The sequence below is a fragment of the Raphanus sativus genome, chromosome 7 (assembly GCF_000801105.2).
Source record: "Raphanus sativus cultivar WK10039 chromosome 7, ASM80110v3, whole genome shotgun sequence".
Lineage (NCBI taxonomy): Eukaryota > Viridiplantae > Streptophyta > Magnoliopsida > Brassicales > Brassicaceae > Raphanus > Raphanus sativus.
This window is the reverse complement of record NC_079517.1, coordinates 5,723,711-5,746,531: the sequence shown is the minus strand read 5'-3', so window position 1 is coordinate 5,746,531 and position 22,821 is coordinate 5,723,711. Positions and strand designations below refer to the sequence as shown.

At 36.6% G+C, this 22,821-nt stretch overlaps 5 protein-coding genes and 2 non-coding genes across 8 annotated transcripts; 3 read left to right on the top strand and 4 right to left on the bottom strand.

Moving 5' to 3' along the window:
* Positions 1–866: 866 nt before the first annotated feature.
* LOC108818519 (uncharacterized) lies at positions 867–10,030 on the top strand. 2 transcript variants are annotated; one of them, XM_018591512.2, is made up of 30 exons: positions 867–983; positions 1,488–1,554; positions 1,967–2,224; positions 2,323–2,483; positions 2,642–2,707; positions 3,060–3,177; positions 3,474–3,583; positions 3,699–3,794; positions 4,053–4,176; positions 4,457–4,524; positions 5,019–5,105; positions 5,276–5,428; positions 5,512–5,607; positions 5,724–5,783; positions 5,875–5,993; positions 6,101–6,188; positions 6,596–6,700; positions 6,776–6,880; positions 6,977–7,029; positions 7,118–7,181; positions 7,270–7,404; positions 7,856–7,968; positions 8,052–8,145; positions 8,322–8,541; positions 8,643–8,773; positions 8,927–9,073; positions 9,164–9,292; positions 9,379–9,477; positions 9,571–9,609; positions 9,708–10,030. In XM_018591512.2, exons 3-30 carry the CDS (start codon positions 1,984–1,986, stop codon positions 9,843–9,845), a joined length of 3,159 nt encoding a protein of 1,052 aa, XP_018447014.1. In that variant the 5' UTR covers positions 867–983; positions 1,488–1,554; positions 1,967–1,983; the 3' UTR covers positions 9,846–10,030. The 2 variants fall into 2 exon arrangements, with proteins under 2 accessions (XP_018447014.1, XP_018447015.1); XM_018591513.2 differs by lacking the exon at positions 1,488–1,554 and having other exon boundaries at positions 873–983.
* Positions 10,031–10,163: 133 nt separating this feature from the next.
* Positions 10,164–11,691, top strand: LOC108818520 (cytosolic sulfotransferase 1-like). Its single transcript, XM_018591515.2, has one exon. The coding sequence runs from the start codon at positions 10,495–10,497 to the stop codon at positions 11,488–11,490; it is 996 nt and encodes a 331-aa protein (XP_018447017.1). The 5' UTR covers positions 10,164–10,494; the 3' UTR covers positions 11,491–11,691.
* A 1,689-nt stretch (positions 11,692–13,380) lies between these two features.
* Positions 13,381–14,370, top strand: LOC108833094 (cytosolic sulfotransferase 1-like). The gene has a single exon (XM_018606540.2). It carries the CDS (start codon positions 13,381–13,383, stop codon positions 14,368–14,370), a length of 990 nt encoding a protein of 329 aa, XP_018462042.2.
* Positions 14,371–14,491: 121 nt separating this feature from the next.
* On the bottom strand, positions 14,492–16,623 carry LOC108833093 (40S ribosomal protein S14-2). Its single transcript, XM_056991170.1, has 5 exons — positions 16,464–16,623; positions 16,235–16,354; positions 16,091–16,136; positions 15,844–15,929; positions 14,492–14,782 (listed from the first exon to the last, which is right to left on the bottom strand). The coding sequence occupies exons 1-5, from the start codon at positions 16,464–16,466 to the stop codon at positions 14,777–14,779; spliced, it is 261 nt and encodes an 86-aa protein (XP_056847150.1). The 5' UTR covers positions 16,467–16,623; the 3' UTR covers positions 14,492–14,776.
* A 15-nt stretch (positions 16,624–16,638) lies between these two features.
* On the bottom strand, positions 16,639–16,718 carry TRNAL-UAG (transfer RNA leucine (anticodon UAG)). Its single transcript has one exon. It is a non-coding gene; the product is annotated as a tRNA-Leu (tRNA).
* Positions 16,719–16,868: 150 nt separating this feature from the next.
* LOC108817496 (sorting nexin 1) lies at positions 16,869–19,953 on the bottom strand. Its single transcript, XM_018590207.2, has 10 exons — positions 19,667–19,953; positions 19,393–19,528; positions 19,009–19,142; positions 18,754–18,828; positions 18,068–18,227; positions 17,841–17,974; positions 17,687–17,755; positions 17,477–17,556; positions 17,333–17,393; positions 16,869–17,239 (listed from the first exon to the last, which is right to left on the bottom strand). The coding sequence occupies exons 1-10, from the start codon at positions 19,820–19,822 to the stop codon at positions 17,030–17,032; spliced, it is 1,215 nt and encodes a 404-aa protein (XP_018445709.2). The 5' UTR covers positions 19,823–19,953; the 3' UTR covers positions 16,869–17,029.
* A 2,213-nt stretch (positions 19,954–22,166) lies between these two features.
* On the bottom strand, positions 22,167–22,253 carry LOC130498241 (small nucleolar RNA snoR120). Its single transcript, XR_008937162.1, has one exon. It is a non-coding gene; the product is annotated as a small nucleolar RNA snoR120 (small nucleolar RNA).
* Between the last annotated feature and the right edge of the window lie 568 nt (positions 22,254–22,821).

The following is a 22,821-nucleotide window of genomic DNA, read 5'->3' as shown; positions in this document are numbered from 1 at the left end:
ATATCTACCTTATACAATATCAACTGGTCGATTACAGATCACAATCATTTAGTTTTTAGGTTGTCAATGTAGATATTATAATTTTGCGGAATAACTAAAAAAGCAATGATAAAAAAATATATGATGGCGGATTCAAGCCTACTAAAGATTTGATACGAGAAGCTAGCTCAGACGTTACTAATAACGCATAGAAAAAAGTTCACTAATTAAGAAAGAGATAAATTTTCAAAGAAACGTTCAGGACTTAATTTACAAGAAGCCAAATAGTTAAAATCGTTAACTTAAGCCGTATACAACCATTTACACTCGAGATATTTCAACGAAAAATAACTAGTGACTATAATAACATCAATAACTACCTATCTTTTTGCTTAAAACAAAATTTCCTTGTAGCGTTTCCGTGTAATGAAAATGTTTTGAGATTTTTTCCCTAACTTTATTATTTTAACCACTCGTAATTGAATTCTCGTAGTTTGACATCACATCATTGAAAAATGTATATAATCGCTAGTAATCATATTTAAGGTGAGAAGAATCATGTTCGACAATGTCCAGACGATTGTAGTTTGGTGGGGGTAGATTAGAAGTTGATGAAGAAACTTGAGCAGATTATATAATCTAATTTTAAAAAACATATATTAATGGTTTATTTGTTTTGTTGACAAAGTCTTTGACCGCTAGATTTTTAGCGGCCGCCTTCGCGTTAGAGTTGGGCCAGTTAGAGAACTGCAAAGCCCGTCATATTTTTAGGCTTAGGTCCATTAAATTAAGGTTTGGCCCATAATGAAACACGAACCGAGATGGATAGTAGAGGTGAGCGAGTCTCTATAAAAGCAAAAAGGAAGTTGCACACTCGCCTGATCAGACTGCACGTCTCTTCTTCGTCCTTGCTGTTACCAACGACGTTTCGCTGATCGAGGTCTCAGTTCGCCGGAAAAACTTGCCGAATAACGTAATCGGAGTTGCTATCAGTTCACTCTCTGGTGAGGCAAAGTTTGTTTTCGCACATCGTTGTTTCCCAAATCTTTTATTTGCTCGATTGTTTATTGTCCTCAATCGTGTGCTTCGTGAGGTGATGAAGATCGATGATGAATCGTATTCGTATAGTTTTACTTATAACGGTTAGTTTGTGATTGCAAATACGAAATCTAGGTTTTCTATGTAGCTCATTTCTTTACTGTAGCCGTTTTCTGTGTTCCAGTCTTGCGCTGTATCGAATGTGTATGATGACTTAGCGTAGCATAGCTATGTTCGCTTGATTCAATAGGATGTAGTTGTGGTGGAATGACATTGTCAAGTCTGTGCTTAACATCTTCGTTTCCATCACTAGTCGAATTATCTTATATTTTCTGATGTGCTAAACTTAGAGAAACTTATAGGAGTGTTCGACTTTGTGTGACTTGTGTCTCATATAGAGTTGTAGCTTTCACTCTTATCTATGGTGTTTTGTGTGGCAACTGAAGTTTGATTTTTGACGTTTTAAACAGAAATCAACCCTGGTACTGAGCTGGAGTTAGCTGATACACAGCTTCAATACTTTTTCCATCATCCAGAGTTAGGAGCTTTGACTCTGCCATTAGGCTATCATTTTTTTTCTATCACTACTTGTGTACTCTCTCTTTTTTCCTCTCTATTGTATGACATCTAAGTGATGTATACTGGTAGCTCACCCAATTTGTAAGGTCAACTTACTAGTAAACTTTTGTCGTTGTTAATGTTGTTCCATATCTGTTTGGATCTTGGTATTTCATTTTCTTTTTAATTGTGGGTTGGGATTATTGTGGAACTGTGTCATTTGATTTTCTCCTGAAGCTTGGTGGATTCATTGTTATTGTAATGATTCATTTTCTTCATTGTTGCCACTGAATACTTCATAAATCAGGATACTCTGTAATAAACTAATACTTATATAAATATTCTTGTTAAAATGGTAGTGGTATCTATTCTTTTCTACCTTGTTGGTCAGATTCTGCTTCGCTACCGATGGAGAGCTTGGCGCAACTTGAGGCATTATGCGAGAGATTATACAACTCACAGGACACAGCTGAGAGGGCTCACGCTGAAAACAGTCTGAGATGCTTTTCCGTGAATAAGGATTATATACCGCAATGTCAATACATTCTCGACAATTCATCACAACCTTATTCCTTAATGCTCGCCAGCTCGAGTTTGTTGAAGCAAGTGACGGATCATACCCTTCCGCTGAATCTTCGCCTTGATATCAGTAAACTTCTTATTCTGCCCCTCAAACTAAATGACCAGATATCTCTTTTATGGGATTTAATAACTTACTTGTACTGGTGTTATGTTGGTTTTGTTTAGGAGCTTATATAGTGAACTACCTGGCTACAAGAGGACCGGAGATGCAACCATTTGTTATTGCTTCGCTCATTCAACTGCTTTGCCGGCTCACAAAGTTTGGATGGTTAGAAGGTGATAAATTCAGGGATGTGGTTACGGAATCAACAAACTTCTTGGAACAGGTGGTGCATCTTCGTGGGTGTATGGTTACTGTATTATCTTTATTTCCTAGTGCTCTGTGGATTGCAGAAACCCATGTGAATGTTACTTTTGTAGAAGTTTCAGATTTTCTTAACAAGAGCTTGCTGAATATGTTCTTCCATAAATTTTGTTTGAATAGGGTTCCTCGGATCACTATGCTATTGGTTTAAGAATTTTGGATCAACTTGTGCAGGAGATGAATCAGGTTAGTGGTTTATGGTGAATAAATATCTTGACATGACATGCTCATTGCTTCAGAGTCATTAGTTTTTAGTTGCCTCATCCTTTTGTTTCTATGTGATCTAGAGTATCTGTCTGTTACAGATACAATAAGAGTGTGTTGCTCTGTATAACTATACTGCCTGTTTCCACCATTCCTTTATGTATATTTCAAATGCACTTTTTAAAGATTTAAAATGGTGGTTTTTGTTAGACGGGTATATGTTACAACGTGCATTATTTTAGATATTGAATGTGTCACAAAATATTGTCCATTTATTTACTTTTGTGAAATACTTATTTGACATTTCTCCATCTATCTTTTGTTCAATTCTTAGCCTAATCCAAGACTGCCTTCTACATGTCATCGGAGGGTTGTATGCAACTTCAGGGATCAATCCTTATTTCAAATATTCCGAATAGCTTTAACTTCATTAAGCTATCTGAAAAGCAATGGTAATATTCTGAACTTCATATTGTAATGCATTGATGCCATCAATCTAGATTGTTTGTTGCGCATGTGTGAATTTTGCTGGCTGTATATAATGGATACCACCTCTGAAAATTCTAACTGTTGGGTGAGTCATCTTTGTCAGGATTTTCATTATATTCCGTCATGCCAGCTTTGAGTTGTAAATGCCATCTTGAAAATATATGCTAAAGAATGTTTTGGCTAGGCATAGGCATGGGAATTTCATTTTGTTTTTCCTGTTAGTTCGATAGTAATGAGTCAGACATCATCTGTTAATCAGCTGTCGGACGTTTACAAGAATTGGCACTTTCCCTTGCGCTGAGGTGTGTATCTTTTGATTTTGTTGGAACTTCAATTGATGAAAGCACAGAAGAGGTTGGTACAGTTCAGGTAGATCGTCAATATCGGGTTATCTTCATCATGTTTGTTATTTCTTAGTGTCTATGTTTATGTGGTACTCGATTTTCATGATGTTATAACTCCTTGTGTTACCGATAATTTACAGATTCCAACGACCTGGAGGTCAGTATTGGAGGATCCCTCCACGCTGCAGATATTTTTCGATTACTATGGTAGTACAGACTCACCTCTTTCGAAAGAGGTCTGTCCATAATTTTTTTTTTTCAGTTTTTGATGAGAAGAAGCATAAATGCATCTTTTGCATAAATTATTTTTTATCTTCAGTTCATTTCTATCCACCCGTATATTGTGTGGACAGGTGTTTCAAATTCAGTGGTATCACTGATCATCTGATTAATACCACTGATCATCTGATTAATTCATTTACAGTTAGCACACAGTAGGTAGCTTTAGATGACTTCAAATTTGCTACTTAATGTTTCTCTGTTTTAACTTCTAGGCACTTGAGTGCCTGGTGCGATTGGCGTCGGTAAGACGCTCTATGTTCACGGATGATGGTACCCGCTCTAAATTTTTAGCCCATTTGATGATAGGAACCAAAGAAATTCTTCAAACAGGAAAAGGTATGTTTGATGTATTACACTCTGGAATTTTTCTGCCCGACTGTAAAACCTAAGCTTATGTGTTGCATTGTATGGAACTGTGTCATTTACAATTTTCTAACCCTTCATGACTGAAATTCGAGCCTCTCAGTTATGTAGTCTGTTAACATTGTACTCTACGTATGTGTTGATGTTATGTTTTAATGGATATTTGATACCTTACTGATCTTACGTCTACATATATTATTTCCCTGATCCCGGCCCCTTGTCTTCGTCAACACAAATTATTTTGTTGAATCAGGTCTTGCTGATCATGATAACTACCATGTGTTCTGCCGTCTACTTGGGCGTTTTAGGATGAATTATCAGGTAAAAGTCAACTAAATTCTTTTCTAATTCACGCATTACAGTTTGTATAATTTTATTTGTGTCATAGCTAGAATTTTATGTTACAATCCGTGTACTTGGATAAATTTACACTTGTTTCTTTTGCTATATGTCACCGTTGGTGGGCTTCACTATACTGATGCTATATGTTCTTTATAAATCAGTAATAGCTCATAAACAGTTTCTAATATAGTTTTAGTCTCTTCAACGATGTTCTTTCCTGGGATCTCTTGCCTAAATGGTAGTTGACAATCGTAGACTGGGCGCTTGATTTGTATCTTCTGGTGCTTCGTATTACTTTGATTTCTCTCTGGACGCTCCTTAGTAATGGTATATGACAACAAGATGCTAATGCCAGCATGTAATTGTATTTATTGTGCGGTATCACTGTAATTTTTTGGAGGTTATAATTTAGACATGCTTTATTGGTTTATATGGCTGATAATCGTATGTATAAATCCATCTGCTCTCTGCAGCTTTCAGAGCTTGTGAAGATGGACGGGTACGGTGACTGGATACAGTTGGTGGCAGAGTTTACACTAAAATCTCTCCAGTCGTGGCAGGTAGATTTTCGCAATTTATATTAACGAATGCAAAACAGCAATCAAACTACAGATGCCTTATATTTGCGATTATCATAGCAATTGAATTTATATTAGCGAAATGCAATAGCCATTCAATTCAGTTTATATTTAGTTTTGCAAAATCCATAAATAGTTTTTTTTTCTTACAGTGGGCCAGCAGCAGCGTGTACTACCTCCTTGGATTGTGGTCCAAATTAGTAGCATCTGTCTCATATTTGAAGGGTGATTCACCAAGTCTACTCGATGAATTTGCACCTAAAATTACAGAGGGTTTTATCATCTCCAGATTCGATTCTGTGCAGGTATATAATACTGCTTATTCGGGTAGATTCCCCATGCTAAATTGTAGGTTTTCTTTGATATGTTACTGTTTTCCTCTTTCCAGGCTAGTATCCCCGATGATCCTACTGAGCATCCTTTGGATAAAGTTGAAGTTCTGCAGGATGGGCTGGATTGCTTTCCGTACCTATGCAGATTTCAGGTTATCCTTTTACTCGTTTTGCGTTGCATACGACACCCTTGTTTCGTTAACATATTTTGTTGGATAATGCTGAATCTTAATATAATTGAACTGAAACTGAGGTTCTTATCGTGCAGTATGAAAGAACTGGCATGTATATAATAAACACAATGGAGCCGCTTCTGCAGTCATATACGGTAAAGCCAGTGTTCTTATGTGTAGAGCTTATTGATGTTCTGTCAATTCTATGTGTGTCCTAATCGCTTGAGCTGAGTGATTGTGTAACAGGAAAGAGGGAAACTTCAGTTTGCTGACAAATCTGAACTGGCACTTATTGAAGCAAAACTGGCATGGGTTGTTCATATTGTTGCTGCTATTGTTAAAATCAAGCAGTGCAGCGGCTGTAGGTAAGTTGCTATCCAATCTTGAGATTTTTTGTTTTTGTTTTTTGCGTTTAGGTCTGTTTGAGGAACAAAACAATATATGAACATTGGAAATTAAATGTATGGGGCAGTGTGGAGACGCAAGAGGTGCTTGATGCCGAACTCTCTTTTCGTGTTTTGCGGCTAGTAAATGTCATGGACAGTGGACTACACAGACATGTATGACATCTGCTTGCGATTAATTAAAAACAAAATACTTGTAGATGATCTCGTTGGATTGCATAGTTCTATAATTTGGTTAAAATTGGATTTAACCACGAAGATAGGAGTTGCCTAAATGTTGTTTTGCTACTTGATTGTATGTCAATATTTATGTTTATCAGTGTTCCTTTTGAACACTCACCATATATAAGTACGGCTGGTAAATCAGTAAGTCTAGCTTATGTTCATAATCATGTATAACACTGTTACACATATATGAATACAGAGTAGGGATATGTTTTTGATATTAATATTATGAGTGAACTGTATGGGATATTGTAATAAGGTTTTGAGATCACCCTGTACTTCACGTGTTTTGTTTTCTTTCATCTGTAAAGTAATCAAATAATACATTATCTCTGCAGCGATATGGTGAAATAAGTAAACAAAGGCTTGATCGTGCGGTACTTACATTCTTCCAGAATTTCCGAAAATCTTACGTTGGTGATCAGGCCATGCATTCATCAAAAGTAAATGCAAACTTGTTTCCTTTTTATATACTTTTTTGTTTCATGTCTATTCCTAATACTACTGTTCTGTTGCAGCAATTGTATGCCAGATTGAAAGACCTCCTTGGGCTCGATGATCATCTTATGCTGTTGAACGTTATTGTTGACAAGATTGCTACAAACTTAAAATGTTATACGCAGGTAATCTTGTGTTCTTTACCGTTTCTGACATGCCGCTCGAAGCATCAAAATCACCTGTTCTCAAAAAGCAAAAAGATCTGTCTTTTGTTTCTTTAGAGTGAAGAAGTCATTGGTCACACGTTGAGTTTGTTTCATGAGTTGGCATCTGGGTAACTCCGTTACAACCTGTTAAATTGATGGTATATTATCTCATATGCATTTCCGTATTGAACTTTTTGTTTTGGTTTTCGCTTGTAGATATATGACCGGGAAGCTGCTTTTGAAGCTGGACACGGTGAACTTTATTATGTCTAATCACACTGTAATTCTTCTCCAAGAACTCTTCTCTTATGGGCATCATGTAATGTATCACCAGCAATAATCTCAGTATATGAATTGCCATATTCCAGAGAGAGCAGTTTCCTTTCTTAGAAGAGTATAGATGCTCTCGCAGCAGAACAACGTTTTACTACACTATTGGCTGGCTGATATTCATGGAGGATAGCTTAATAAAGTTCAAGAAGTCGATGGAACCACTTACGCAGGTTATTCTCCATTTTTTTCAGCATCTTATATCTGCAGGTTTCATTTACAATAATGATTCTATATGTATCTGCCATGCATACTGCTCTCTGATTATAATGATAGGGTTGCATCGACGTAATAATGAAAAAGTTTTGTGTTTCTTATTACCAAGTAACCCAGGCGAAGCACAAGGAAAACATAGTCATGGTGAAATTTGCATTGAAAATGCATAATGGTCACCCTTTCTCAATTCTAAGGCATAGTTTGGTACATGGGCTTCAGGGTTGTTCCACGTCCTAATATCTTATGATATCTTATAGGCATATTCGCATCGCATTGTGTTTTATGTATTTTCTGTTCTATGCGTAGCTTAATATCTAATTTTTATGGTGTGATGGAATCTAAGTTCTTGTATATAGTTCAAGTTGCTGTAATAAGCCAGTAAACTAATATTAAATTCAATCATGATAGGTTTTCCGCACCCTGGAATCAACACCAGATTCGATGTTTCGCACTGATGCTGTGAAGTTTGCTCTGATCGGATTGATGAGGGATTTGAGAGGAATTTCAATGGCTGGTAGCAGGTATTGACTTCATCTAGTTACTTTGACATCCTTAAACATTTTACAATCTTGTGATTTATTTAAGCTTTTTCTTTTGATCTCAGCAAGAGAAGTTATGGTCTTTTGTTTGACTGGCTTTATCCTGCACACATGCCACTTCTTTTGAGAGGGATCTCAAAATGGTTCGACACACCAGAGGTATTTAGTTATACATTCTGCTCTATTGGATTGTATCAAAGTTCACTGACCTAATGATAACCCGAGTCCACTTATATCTGATTTAATACGTCAGTGAATTTATGCTTTCTGCCATTATTTATTTGAGTGGTGGTGCCTTCTTTGTCTCAGCTTCTCTTCTTGGATTTTTGATGTAGGTTACGACCCCGTTGTTGAAGTTCGTGGCTGAGTTTGTTCATAACAAAACCCAGCGCGTTACATTCGACCCTTCTTCTCCAAATGGCATCCTGCTTTTCCGGGAAGTCAGTAAACTGATTGTGGCTTATGGTTCAAGGATCCTGTCCCTTCCAAATGTTGCGGATATATATGCCTTCAAATACAAGGGGATCTGGGTTTCACTGACAATTCTGTCAAGAGGTTAGAAGTTCGACATTTACAGAAGCAATGAGAATAAGTTTTTTTTTGTTGTTTGTTGCTTTAGTTCACTATGTTCTGGTACTTAATCATCTTATGGGCAGCGCTTTCGGGAAATTATTGCAACTTCGGCGTGTTTGAACTCTATGGCGATCGAGCTCTTGCGGATGCACTTGATATCGCATTGAAGTTGACCTTAGCAATTCCCTTGGCAGATATATTAGCATACCGCAAGGTATGTGTGCCACTGCGTTTTTATCGTCTAGATGCCTTCAATAGTCATTTTCAATGCATCGAATTTTTTTTGGCTCTCACTCAATATTTTTTTTCATTACCTTTTTAGTGCACTGTTGATCTCATATCTTATCGTATTTCTTTCATCTTTCAGCTTACAAAGGCATACTTTGGATTCGTCGAAGTCTTGTGTGGCAGTCATATTAACTTCATATTGACACTGGATACAGCCACGTTTATGCATCTCGTAGGTTCCCTTGAATCTGGACTCAAGGGGTTGGACACAAGTATTTCATCACAGGTGAGAAATGTGTAATAAAATGTCAAGATCCGTTTATTATGTTGCACAATGTTTTCTTAAGCACTGACATATATATATCATCCGTTTCAGTGTGCAATAGCTGTAGACAACCTTGCTACATATTATTTCAACAACATCACAATGGGTGAGGCACCTTCTTCTCCCGCTTCTATTCGTTTTGTGCAGCACATTGCAGACTGCCCTAGTTTGTTTCCAGAGGTAACTCCTCTCTCTCTCTCTCTCTGGCAGATGCAACCACGTTTAATACTTTTTTTTTTCTAAAACGGATTTTCTCATACAAGCAGATATTGAAGACGCTGTTTGAAATAGTATTGTTCGAGGATTGTGGCAATCAGTGGAGTCTCAGCAGGCCAATACTAAGCTTGATTCTTATAAGTGAGCAGGTATGTGTAATGCGTATTTTTGCACTCTTGTGCAATTTTCCGAAGTGAGCCTTTGTTCAATTGTCTAACTCATTCCAACTGCTGTCTCACCAGCTCCTGTCTGATCTGAAAGCTAAGATCCTCTCGTTACAGGTGATGATCCAAAACTCTCTATTATTTACCATTTTACATGTATTACTGCTTTTATGTATGCATCGAAAATCTTGAGCCATTATTTTTTAATGGTGCAGCCAGTGGATCAACACCAGCGTCTCTCTGCATGCTTTGACTGTCTTATGACAGACATATCGCGGGGATTAGATCCGCAGAACAGAGAGAAGTTCAGTCAGAACTTGAATCGTTTCAGACTTGAGTTCCGCGTTAAATAGATCCGACAAATACAGTCCCTGAGCCGCGGTCTACTTACATTAGGGGTCTTATCAGAAAGACCCAAATGACATAGTGAATCAAAAGTTCTCATTAAAAAAAAAATTAAGGAGTAAAAGAAAGTGGTACAACTGTACATAGCTTATAACATCCGGTCGTGGTTCAATGTTGGGATTTATTTTGTCTCGTCTCTTACCCAAAATGTTAGCTCTATAAAAAGGTGTGGTAAGGGTATCGTTTTGGCAAATGTTGCGTGCAATTAGGGCATCTGATGGTAAAACAAACCTGAAAGAAAATGCAGATTTGAACTGACGGGTTCGATGGTTTTATAATTTTTTGTATAGCTTTGATCGTCTGAACTTTCGTATTAAGAAAAAAAATTTAAGCAAACGGATGAATGAATTCTTCATCGATTACAGCATATAACATGCGTACGTAGTTTAAAGTTTTATATGGCGACGGCCATCTACGAGACGAGGAATCGAACTTGGGTCCGCTAGCATTGGAAGCTGATGGTACATAACTAGTAATCACTGTAATTAAATTGGAGGGCCACATTTATATTATAAATACAAGTAGTAATACTGATTGATATCTACGAGGAAGACCACATTTTTCATAACGTGTAAGCTCAACATAACCAAAAAAAATATGGATCAAAAGGAGATTCCAAGAAACTTGAGAGACGACAACCTAAGTGAAGAAACAAAGACTCTCATCTCTCAACTTCAGTCCGAGATAGATACTCAAGGAAACAAGCTCTACAACTACCAAGGATGTTGGTACTACTCTGCCACTCTCCAGGGCATCCTCAATTTCCAGAGAAATTTCAAGCCTCAAGACTCCGATATTTTCATTGCTTCGTTCCCCAAATCAGGCGCAACTTGGCTCAAAGCACTCACGGTTTCCCTCTTCGAGAGATCCAAACACCCTTCTTCTTACGTTGACCATCCTCTGCTATCCAATAATCCACACGCGCTAGTACAGTCCCTAGAAGCGAATCTATATCTCGATAGCCAAACACCGGACTTGAAGAAGGCCAAGTTGTCATCACCGGCTCCGAGGATGTTCTCTACTCACATGCCGTTGCTTTCGCTGCAAGAAACAATCAAGGACTCCCCTTGCAAGATCATCTACCTGTGTAGAGACGTGAAGGACGCATTAGTGTCACGCTGGTATTTCAGGTGCAGCTATCTGAAAAAAGAAGTAGATAGACACGTTCTTGAATCTATGTTCGAGTCGTTTTGCAGCGGAGTTAGCTTTTACGGTCCCTTCTGGGACCATGTTTTGAGCTACTGGAGAGGCAGCTTGGAAGAACCTAGTCATGTTCTTTTCATGAGGTACGAGGAAATGAAAGAAGACCCTTATGCTCAGCTCAAGAGACTTGCAGAGTTCTTAGGCTGTCCTTTCACTAAAGAAGAAGAAGAGAGCGGATCCATGGACGAGATCTTGGAACTGTGTTCTCTGCGTCGTCTCAGCGACTTGGAGGTCAACAGGACCGGGAAAACGTCAAACGACGTGGATTACAAGTTCTTTTTCCGAAAAGGAGAAGTCGGAGACTCGAAGAATCATCTCTCTCCGGAAATGGAGAGCAAGATCGACAAAATTGTCCAGGAAAAACTTGAAGGTTCGGGCTTGAAGTTTTAAGTGTGTACTTGTGGTTTGATTTGTAGTTTCTTTGATGCCTTGTAATAAAAGTAAACTTGATTGTGATGTATGTTCCTTGGATTGTTATCTTCTCGTCGTGTATGATTTGATAACAACATTCATTTGTTACTTCCATGTTAAAGTATTGATGATATATGGGTGTCTAATCTCGTATAGAACCAAAGTAAAAATAATACCCAAGAAAAAAAAACAAAGAATTTAAAATGGAAGAAAACATGCAAATGAAAATGCAGGAGACGATGATATGATTGGCGAGGAGATAATGTGCTCAGGGGTAGATCAGCTCAAATGTTTCAAATATACTATGAATAATCCAAGAAAAAAAGAAATATTTCAGCAATATATATTACAACAAATTGTATCTTAATTATTGATTCTTTAAGGTAATACAAACCAAAGATGCCTAACTAAATACATAAATAATCTGCAACACTCTCAGCAACCCACTAATTGCTTCATCGTTAGTTGTTGCAGGTGACAAAAATCCAAAATCCTAGCTTATATAAAAATTTCCTTACAAATTAATTATCCATCAGATTCCTCTAACAAGGAACTAGCTGGACCTATTTCCACCAAAATGTATCTTATTAATTCTTTTAGGTAAATAATATGCAACTCACTCAACAACCCACTAATCGCCTGATCATTAGTTGTTGCACGTGACAAAAATCCAAAAACCCTGGTTTATAAAAACTTTTTTCCTTACAAATTAAATATTCATCAGATTCCTCCAACAAGGAACTAGCTGGACCTATTTCAAACAAAATGTATCTTATTAATTTCGTTTAGATAATACAAACCAAAGATGCCTAACTAAATACATAATGGCGACCAAAGAATGACGAGAAATAATGTATTCTCTAGTGTTTATAAAAACAATCACCATTCATAAGGAATAATGTTTCTTTTTTATTTCCTGTTATTCTTTTTTTATAGAAAAATAAAGAAGAAAATTATTCCATGTCAAATGTAAAATAAAACAACAATTTTTTTTTATTCCTACAATTTTATTCCTCAATGTTCATTTCCTATTTATTCCTATTGATTTCAGAATGGTCACCAGTGGAACCACTGCAACATCAAAATTTCTTCTCAGCAACCCACTGATTAATTAGTTGTTGCACACTTGCACTTGCAAGAATCCAAACTTTAGCTTAAAATATTTTTCCTTTAAAACTAAAATATTCATGAGATTACAACCTGTCCAGAATCTATCTCACTAATAGTGGTTTTAGTTGAGATGCAGAAAGTGTCTTTAGTTTTAATTTCTACGTACAACCATAAAAATTATCAATCATGTGTTTTCTTAAACTAAGTTATAACAAAACTAAATGGTTTATGTGTCCTATTTTAAAATCATTGTTTAGTAAATTGTACTATTGTAGGAAAAATTTATTACAGTAAATATATATTTATTTATTTTTTCATTTTATTCTTATAGCTACATCAAAAAATCTTGCAAACTAAAATTTAAAGCAAAATTTCTATAGTTACATTTAAATGATTTTTGCCAACTGATTTTTGCCAACTAGAGATGCTCTTTGAACCTAATCTTTTTTTTTACTCTAATCTTAGCTGTACCAAAGTTAAGCAACGATAAATAAATCTTAGGTAACAGCTCATATATAACCAGGGGCTGTAGCTTACGGTGTACGGGGTCACGTGCTCCCAACTAATTTTTTATTTTGTTTAAACATTCAGTTCAAATCTTGAGTTTTTTGAAGTAATTAGTTCAAATTCTATGATAATGCCCCCATTTAATTTATAAGTTTGTAATTGTGCCCCCGATTAAAAGTTCTCTTAGATCCTCAACTGTATATAACCTATTATTTAAAACTGAGTTTAAAGCATTTTGTAACAAAGGATATAATGGCTGAGAAGGAGCTTCCTATGCTCTTGAGAGACGACAACCTAAGTGAAGAAACAAAGAAACTGATCTCTTCACTTCCTACAGACAAAGATGCACAAGGGAAGCTGTGCAAGTACCAAGGATGTTGGTATTACTACAACACTCTCCAAGCTGTCATCAACTTCCAGGAGAATTTTCAGCCGCAAGACACTGATATTATTCTCGCTTCCTTCCCAAAAGCCGGCACAACTTGGCTCAAGGCGCTCTCTGTTGCCCTCTTAGAGAGATCAAAACATGATCACGATGATCCTCTCAATCATCCATTGCTTTCCGATAACCCTCATGGCATAGTACCATTCTTGGAGTTCGATATGTATCTCAAAGGCTCAACACCGGACCAAACCAAGTTCCCGTTATCATCTCCGAGACTGTTTTCAACTCACATGCCTTTGCACACCATAAAAGAAAACCTCAAAGATTCTCCTTGCAAGATTGTGTACTTGTGCAGGAACGCAAAGGACGCGTTGATATCGCGTTGGTTTTATAGGTGCAAGTACCAAAACAAGGATGCGGCTAGAAGCATTCTCGAGTCCATGTTCGAGTCGTTTTGCAGCGGGGTTGGCTTCTATGGTCCCATTTGGGATCATGCCCTCAGCTATTGGAAAGGAAGCTTGGAGAATCCCAAGAATGTACTCTTCATGAGGTACGAGGAACTGAAAACGGAGCCTTCTGCTCAGCTGAAGAGGCTTGCTGAGTTCTTGGGATGTCCTTTCACCGAGGAAGAAGAAGAGAACGGATTGGTTGAAAAGATATTGGAACTATGCTCTCTTGATAACTTGAGTGGTTTGGAGGTCAACAAAACCGGTAAAACATGGACGAACGTGGATTACAAAAGCTATTTTCGCAAGGGAGAAGTTGGTGACTGGAAAAATTATCTAACTCCTGAAATGGAGACCAAAATCGACATGATCATTGATGAGAAATTAAAAGGCTCGGGTTTGACTTTCTAGACTTGTTTTTTTTCTATGCTAGTATGTACTCTCTTTTTTTTTTCATTCCCTTGTAATAAAATTGCTGTTATGTTGATGTATTATGGATTGTCTATCTTTTTTTTTTTTTGGCACAAATGGATTGTCTATCTCATATGCTAATTTAGAGTTCTAAGCAATGAAAACAATGTGTTACAAAAAAAAAAAAGCAATGAAAACAATATTATCTTGAAGTATTATAGAAAACCTAGACTCTAAGCCGATGGTAACTTGATGCTTAGTATCTTTTTTTGAACGAACTACTTGATTAAAGAAAAAGGAAAGTTACTCTCCACCAGGAGAAGTTACAAGGAGTCTTAAAGCCGACTTTGCGAGAGTATCCGCTACAACATTGTCCAAAGGGGGAATCCAAAAGAAAGAGATAGATTCAAACCTACAACACAAAACTCTATTATCAAAGAGGACACTCTGAAGTAGCACTGTTGAAGCAGAGGAGTTGAGGAGGTTAAATACTCAAATATTTATAAATATAAGTATATATATTTTATATTTTGCTTTAAATTTTAGATTTTATTTCGGGTATATCTGAATCGATCTGATATAACCCGAATCCGAATGATATATGATTACTTTGAGTTCTAGGATGTGATACAAAACCGAGGCGAAATCAATGTGTCATATGTGAACCCGATTCGTACTTACAAATCTACTAAAACGAGACTTCTTAGGTGTTATAAAACAGAACTAAAATCCAAAAAACCATGATCTGAATACCAATCCAAACGCCCAAACCTAATTGCTCCTAGCAAAAATCCAAAACGCTAGCTTATAAATAATTTTTCCTTAAAATTAAATATTCATTAGATTCGTCCAAAAAAAAAACTAGCTGGAAAACTCACTAGTCACCTGATCACTGATTAGTTTATAATATTAAACTAACTAGTGATTTTCTGGCGCTACGCGCCGGGTTCGTATGTTTTACTTTTACATAAATTTATAAATTATTATATGGTCTTAACAAATAAAATATGTTAAATATAAAAATAAAAATATATTTAAAATGATATTTTCTGATCTTTTTTTTTATAGTGGTTAGTGACCTTAGTGCATTACTTTGTTTGAAATTGTTTAGTTCAAAGTGTAATAGCATAAGTGGTTGTTGCTAATCGATTTAATAAAAATAGAATAAAAAGCCGATATTCATAACAAAATTAATTTAGTTAGAATTTAAACATAAAAAGTTGATGTTTTATATAGTGAACATACTTATATTATTAATTATTAAAATAACTATATATGAATTATAAAACTTTTACTAATATATTTAGTTCAAATAATAGAAAGATGTAATACATTTCAAATTTTATAAATTTTATAAAAAAATAAGGGCGAAGTGTTAATTTTTGGTAAAATAATTGGTGAGTATCTAATATATATTTTTAAAATTACCATGTTGACTTTTAAAATTAATAATAAGATATATTTAAGAGATACCTTGCATCTTTGAGCAACATCTTGAGCAGCAAGCATAGCAGCATAAGGAGAGGACTCATCACGATCAGCCTTCACTTTCATTCCACCTGCCAACCAATTTTCACGCATATCATCAACCCGGGAAAATACAACTCCAACCCTAAAAGTATATCATCTAAATAACAAAATCCACCTAAGTGAATTGTAAGAGGTCAAAATCCACTATACAGAATGATGATGATGATTAAAAAAAGGATCGGGGACTGACCAGTGATACGAACGAGAGTTTCCCTTCCAGACAGATCAGTCACATGCTGCAAATAAAAAATGAAATAAAGATTTGTAAGGTAAAATGAGAGTCTCTAATGCGTTAGTTTTCAAGAAAATAAAATGAAGAGGATGAGAAACTTACGATGAAGGTGTCATTGAAGGAAGCAAAGATATGAACAACTCCAAAGACTTGCTCACCATCACGCACAGCTGGTCCTAGAGTCACTGTTTCCTCCTTGGGTTCTCTTGTCTTTCTCCTCGACTATTTTACATTTTAAACACACACAGTGAGAGACAGAGAACAACCAATTACTACTATCTACAAGCAAACTATCCATGGAGTATAAGATAGGCTGAGATAAAATGGTTACCATTGCTGCAGACTGTTAAGGTTTAGTGGATCTTCTTCTTCTTCGCTGAGAGCAGCTGTTAGAGGAAACGAAAAGAGGTTATCACCGGCGACGAACTACTTTAAAAAGTTTAGGGTTTAGTAATTGACTTAAAAGTCCCCCGATAACGTAATATTCTACGACGATAAAAAAACGTTGACAGCTGTGGGATTTGAACCCACGCCCTTTCGGACCAGAGCCTAAATCTGGCGCCTTAGACCACTCGGCCAAACTGTCTTGTTGTTTTTTTAAACTAATCGTTTATAGATGACTAAATAAATAGGAATACATGAAGAAGACTGAAGCTCAGATTGTATGAAAGCTTTTCAGTTCTGTGATAAAAATCTTGATCGATAATGTGATTAACTAATTATCATTAACTCTCAATTCAAAAAAAAAAAGCTTCAATTGAAATATTTGTATGTGATTAAGAGACATATCTTTACAAGTGGAAGGAAACGAGCCAAGTTTATAACTAGAAGTTGAAGTTCACCAAAACATAAAATGTTAAAGAAACCAAAACACACACAAAACCAGATTTTTTTGATTCAAACAGAAGAAGCAGCTTCGAGTTTGGGAAGAAGAGCTCTCCAGGCATCAGCAATACCGTTTGCTAAGCGAGCTTGTCCTTTGGCGAACTGATGGAACGCTACTCCCATCTCTTCCGTCTTCTGTTCTTGGAACCTCACTATCTCCTCGTTCATTCTCTTCACTATCCTCTCAAATCTTATCGTTGCTTCCTCGCTCTCTGCTTTTATCTGCATTATTATTATCATCGAGTTAAATCACCCGTAATATGAGAGAAATCATTACTATAATGATTAAGTTGGAGTTGTTGTTGTTGTTGTTACCTCTCTGTATTCGATCTCAGCTTCTCCTACTTTGTCAGAACGTGTGAGCATGAGTTTGTCACTGCATTAACAACATCAAAAAATTTAACAGAAAGTTCCAAAAGTAGAGAACAGATATGAGAGAGAGAGAAGCCATCATCATACAGGTTTATTTCCTTTAGCTTTGTTGTTTCGGCCAATTCACAATGTTGCTTGAATGCAGTGGCTCGTTCTCCTATGGTTGCCTGGATAACACACACAAAACGGAAACAAGAGGCTCGAGTTTAATGTTTAGACATGTGTAGTGTCCAAAACCAGTAAAACGAAGCCAGGCAAGAGTGTCTAATCCCAAAGACGAAGGCTTTGAGAACTCACCTTAATCGATTGCACATAACGAACATAGTCCTTCAAAGGTTCCTCGAAGTTCATCAGGACTTGTTGAGCCTATAAATAGTGTAGGGTAGATCGATAAAAGTATCTAACAGCAGGAGGATAATAAGCATTTATGCAAATGCGGCAATGCGCATACCTCTTTCTGGAGCTTAATCGATACCAGTTCTGATTTAGTTCCAAGATCGGAAAATAGTTTTCCTGTAGGTTCACCCTCACAAGCCCCAAGAAGTTTAACAGCCTTGCCAAAATCCAACAGTGACTGGCCCAACTCTGCCATCAGTTTAAAAGAAAAATCAAATTTGAGGATCCATCACAGGTTTGGGAAGGAATGCCTCTATGATTGTGATCTATTGTTGTTACTACCTCTATGCCTCTTGACGAGGCGATACGCATGCTTTTGAGCCTCGGCTAAGTGGTTCTCGAGCTCGAAAACGTAGTGTTTAAGCTTCTCATATTCAGGAGTGGTTTCTTCGACAGGTTTTTCTTTTCCTAGGACAGCATCGCTAACCTTTGATTGCACATCCTGTAAGATAATAGACCACCCTAAAGTTAATAAAGGGCATGAAGCATAGAGACAAGAACGAAGGAAGTCAAAAATAAATTCCACATCTAATAAGTCTTGATTTTGCGTTTGGATTTTCCAATCTTACATCCAAGTAAAATCATAATGGCAGCTTGTAACTCTTATAGTTACAACAATGTGAAGAATTACTGGGAAGAAATGCTAAGATGCATATTGTTAAGAATTTAACGCCAGAGATCAATGCTCGGTCATGTCCACCATTGGCTCCACAAGCTAATTTCATAATAAAGTTACTAGTAGCTAAGTAACCAAATATAATGGTCGCTTTCAACTCATACAGTTGTAATAACAAGCAAGATATGACTGAGAACAATGTTATATTCAATGAGTCCAGTATTAGCTCCAGAAGCTAACATTTAGATTGAATTTCCTAGTAGCATCCCAAGGTGTATATTCTGCTACTGGGTCTCGTATGATGTTGAAAATAGTTTTTACATGGTCAGGAAAAAAAAAAAAGAAAGCTTACCCTGAACATTTGCATAAAATCTGCAGGCTTCTTATTGAATATGCCAGTTTCCTGAAACCTGAATCTTTCCATTGTCTGAAGAGAAAAGGTAAACTGTCAAATCCTAAGAAAAAAACCTTCCAAAAATGCAAAGTACAGTCCCTCAGGGACGCAGTAAATGCGATTTATGAGCAATTCTTAAGTGAACATGAGGTGGAGGAAAGTAAAAAAATAATCGCCAGAAATGTAAAGACTCCAGACTCCAGATTTCTTTACCTCTTCATCGGCTTGCAAAAAGGTTCTAAGATCCTCACTCTGCTGGAGCTCAGGGTGTGATGCTATCCGATTAACAAATACATCCAATGCTGCTCGCCTCATTTCGATAAATTCAGCACTAAACCGGAACTTCTCTGCCAAAAAAAAAAAAAAGAGTATTAACAACCATATTGTTGACTCATCCCACTGTACTAAAGATCTAACAGAGCTTGAATGCGAAGAGTAATAAACTACATTCATGATGGTAATCATAAACCTCTATCTGATAAATAACCTAAAGCTAACTGAACAAAGGATACAACCTAAACCGCTAAACGCACCTCTTTGAGTCAAAATGTTCTAAGTAGAGATGGAGTAAAAAGAGAAAGGTAGCTAAAAATTTACCAACAGCACTCTTCTCAGGGAGAGGAGGAATGAAAACACCCTTGTATTTCTCAAACAGCCGATCCCTCAACCACACGAAATCACTGTACCGTCTGATTACAATCTTCTCCGGTCCTTGATACTCCGGCAAGTTCGTCTACCGGAAAATTAATTCAATTCATCAGAAATTGAACAAATCACACCCAAATTCGACAATTAGATAGTTTCGCAACAAGATAGAAACCCTAGTCTAGGAATCAGGGTTGAAGAAGAAAAAGAAGAAGAAGAAGAAGACCTTGGTGATGACTCGGTAAGAGATGTAAGCTTGGACGCCATTGCCTAATTTGACGGGATCGGTGACGGAGGCTGACAGAAAGGGATGAGAAGACGGAGATCTAGGGCTCTGCATCACGTTCCTCGTCTGACTCTGATCTATGCTGTTGCTCTCCATCAACAACCCCGATAGATCGACAAAAAAAAATCCCGGTTTAATCAAATGTTATCTCCTTAGAGTGGCTGGCCTGGTTTAGTAGTTATTCGTTGTCGCAATAGTCATTCACGTGTTTGTGTTTGGTTCAACTTTCGGTGCACAAGCGAGAAAGCTTTCAATCAGTAGAGGTTATCAGACTTTATCTTTAACCCGAATTTTACTCCACGATTTAAAAAAAATAAATTAAAAGTTGTTCTCATTCTTTTTTTACTATTCATAATTTTTGTTTTTCCTATTCATTTGTTCTCATTCTTTTTTTTTGTAGAGTAATATAGAAGAAAACTATTTCTTATTAAATTTGACAAGGAATAATATATTTTTCATTCTTACTATTTTATTTTTATATATTCATTTTTCTTGTTTCTATCACCAGTCGGATGTTTGAAATATGAAATTTTGTTTTTCTAGGCCGGCCGTTGTTAAAAATTTTATGTCAAGCTAGACTTTTCACAATTTCTATCAGATTTTCGCCGATCATCATTACAAAAATTTACAATGAAGCGGACGTAACGTCAATTCGAGACTGAGGTGCTGTTCGTTTGCTCATCTGGGTGATCCATCTGGGTGAAGATGCAAGTTGATGTTCGTTTTGTACATTAAAATGCTACATCCAGATGGATCACCCAACTGCATTTATGAAAACTCAGCTCAAATTCTCATCCAAATGAGGGTGAGTCTTAACGGAGCATCTGGGTGAAGGTGAGTGTTCACCAAAAATTCCCACCAAAACCGAAAAATGCAATTTTCTATCAAAATCGAAAAAAACACAATTTTTTGTCAAAACCGGGAAAATGTAATTTTCCACCAAAACCGGAAAACGTAATTTTTCGTCAAAATCGAAAAAACGCAATATCCCGCCAAAATTATTCGTCGAAATCGAAAAAAGACAATTTTCCACCAAAACCGGAAAACACACATTTTCCCGCCAAAACCAAGAAAACACAATTTCACTCCCAAAACCGAAAAACGTAATTCCCCCCCCCCAAACCGGAAAATGCAATTTCCCGCCAAGTAATTTCCCGCCAAAACCGAGAAAACACAATTTTCCGCCAAAATCAAAACCACCAATTCCCGTCAAAACCGGAAAACACAATTTTTTCGTCAAACCGGAAAACACAATTTTTCGTCAAAACCGGAAAACATAATTTCCCGCCAAAACCGGGAAAATGTAATTTCCCCCCAAAACCGGAAAGCACAATTTCCCGCCAAAACCGGAAAACACAATTTCTCGTCAAAACCGGGAAAACGTAATTTCCCGCCAAAACCGGGAAAATGCAATTTCCCGCCAAAATCGAGAAAACGCAATTTCATGCCAAAATCGGAAAAACGCAATTTCCCGCCAAAACCGGGAAAATGCAATTTCCCGCCAAAACCAAAAATCGTCATTTCTCGTCAAAACCGGAAAACACAATTTCTCGTCAAAACTGAAAAAATGCAATTTTCCGCCAAAACCGGGAAAACGTAATTTTCCGTCAAAACTTAGAAAATGCAAATTTCTGCCAAATTTTTTAAAACAAATCTATTTTAATTATTTTAGTAACAAGTTTATCTCGATGTAGATGCAAGTTGAAAAAAAAAAAAGCAAACAAACGTAGTTGCATTGAAATAATACATCTAGATGGATAAACGAAATGCAGAGACGAACAACACCCAGATGGAGCATCTGGATAAGGCATCTAGATAGACCATCTGAATGCATCTTTCAGATGTACAAACGAACAGGCCCTGATTGAGTTAACTTATCATTAGGAATAAAAAAATTCAAAGTCATGGTAGATAACTAATAAAACAGCGCCATTTTGTTTGTTCTTTCCTTGTGAAAGAAGTTTGGAACTCTCAAACTCGGTAAAACCTTTGCTATACAAGTGAAAATAGAGTAAAGCCGCCAAGTTACAAAAGAAGATCAATTAAACAACAGAGAATGAATGAACTAGGAACAAAATACTGAGTTTAGTATGCAAAAAAAAACTACTAAATGTTATCTCTCATAAGATAGGTAGAGGCTGATTTTTAATCAACAACAATAATTGCAGTTGTCTCCTTCGGGTTTCAAGTATCCAAGTTATTCCAAAAGTATCCACGAGAGAATCTTGATGCTTTCAAACGAAGCAGCACAACAACCAAACCACAGAACACGCCAACATAAATTCCGAAAATATATTGTGAGGTTTGATATATTACAAACTAGATGTTTAGATAAGTTACTTCGTTGTCAAAGTTCAAATCTTTTGGAATCATCGTTTAGCCCACTATGGAATCGCAACATAGAGATCGCCTAAAAACAAATCAATTGGTAAAGCTATGGTGGAATCAGAATATCAATAAGCAAAATTTGGTACATTGTTTCAAAACAATTAAGTCTTGATTCACATTTTATTTGTTCCTCATTTTCCACCGTTTTCCAAAGAAAAAAAAAACAAGACAACCTAAAAACAATTAACAAATAAAGTTATGTATTCGACCAGACTATAAAGCACGAGATACTGAAGATTCGAACTAAGATCTGAAAATCCCCAAACGCTAACATCTCTAGCAGATAAAAAGTTATATCCCAAGAGAGCAGAGAAAAGGTGACTAAAGATTCTAGTGCCGAAAAAGCCTCGTGCCGATAAAAGAATCAGGAAGAAAAATGACGGGTGAGTTGCTTAGGAGAACCCTAAAGAACAAACCCTATGTTTTTTTTTCAATATAGCGCAGCTATGACTCGACACGCTTCCATTGAGCTTTTTTGGAAGGCGATCTTAAGGGCTGCGCCACACAAATGAAAACGATAAACATAAGAGACCAATGTTCGAACCCATAAAATCGCTGCAATACCAATATACCATATGAATTGAGTGAAGAGGCGAGAATGCTTTATATATGGGAGACATGTTTTACCCTAATCCAATCTCCTTCCGGGTTTTGAGTATTGAACTTAAGCCCATGGTCTGTTAGGGCCCATCTTAATATATAAAGCA

Excerpts from the sequence above, each read along its gene's own strand:
- LOC108818520 (XM_018591515.2), top strand. The coding sequence starts at position 10,495 with ATGGATCAAAAGGAGATTCCAAGAAACTTGAGAGACGACAACCTAAGT.
- LOC108833094 (XM_018606540.2), top strand. The coding sequence starts at position 13,381 with ATGGCTGAGAAGGAGCTTCCTATGCTCTTGAGAGACGACAACCTAAGT.
- LOC108818519 (XM_018591512.2), top strand. The coding sequence starts at position 1,984 with ATGGAGAGCTTGGCGCAACTTGAGGCATTATGCGAGAGATTATACAAC. Across the intron at positions 3,795-4,052 it reads ACTCACCTCTTTCGAAAGAG|GCACTTGAGTGCCTGGTGCG; the intron begins GTCTGTCCATAA and ends TTTAACTTCTAG. Across the intron at positions 7,969-8,051 it reads ATTTCAATGGCTGGTAGCAG|CAAGAGAAGTTATGGTCTTT; the intron begins GTATTGACTTCA and ends TTTTGATCTCAG.
- LOC108817496 (XM_018590207.2), bottom strand. The coding sequence starts at position 19,822 with ATGGAGAGCAACAGCATAGATCAGAGTCAGACGAGGAACGTGATGCAG. Across the intron at positions 19,143-19,392 it reads CCCTGAGAAGAGTGCTGTTG|AGAAGTTCCGGTTTAGTGCT; the intron begins GTAAATTTTTAG and ends TTTTTTTGGCAG. Across the intron at positions 17,975-18,067 it reads CCTCGTCAAGAGGCATAGAG|AGTTGGGCCAGTCACTGTTG; the intron begins GTAGTAACAACA and ends AACTGATGGCAG.
- LOC108833093 (XM_056991170.1), bottom strand. Across the intron at positions 16,137-16,234 it reads CCTTCAATGACACCTTCATC|CATGTGACTGATCTGTCTGG; the intron begins GTAAGTTTCTCA and ends TTTTATTTGCAG. Across the intron at positions 15,930-16,090 it reads AACTCTCGTTCGTATCACTG|GTGGAATGAAAGTGAAGGCT; the intron begins GTCAGTCCCCGA and ends ATTGGTTGGCAG.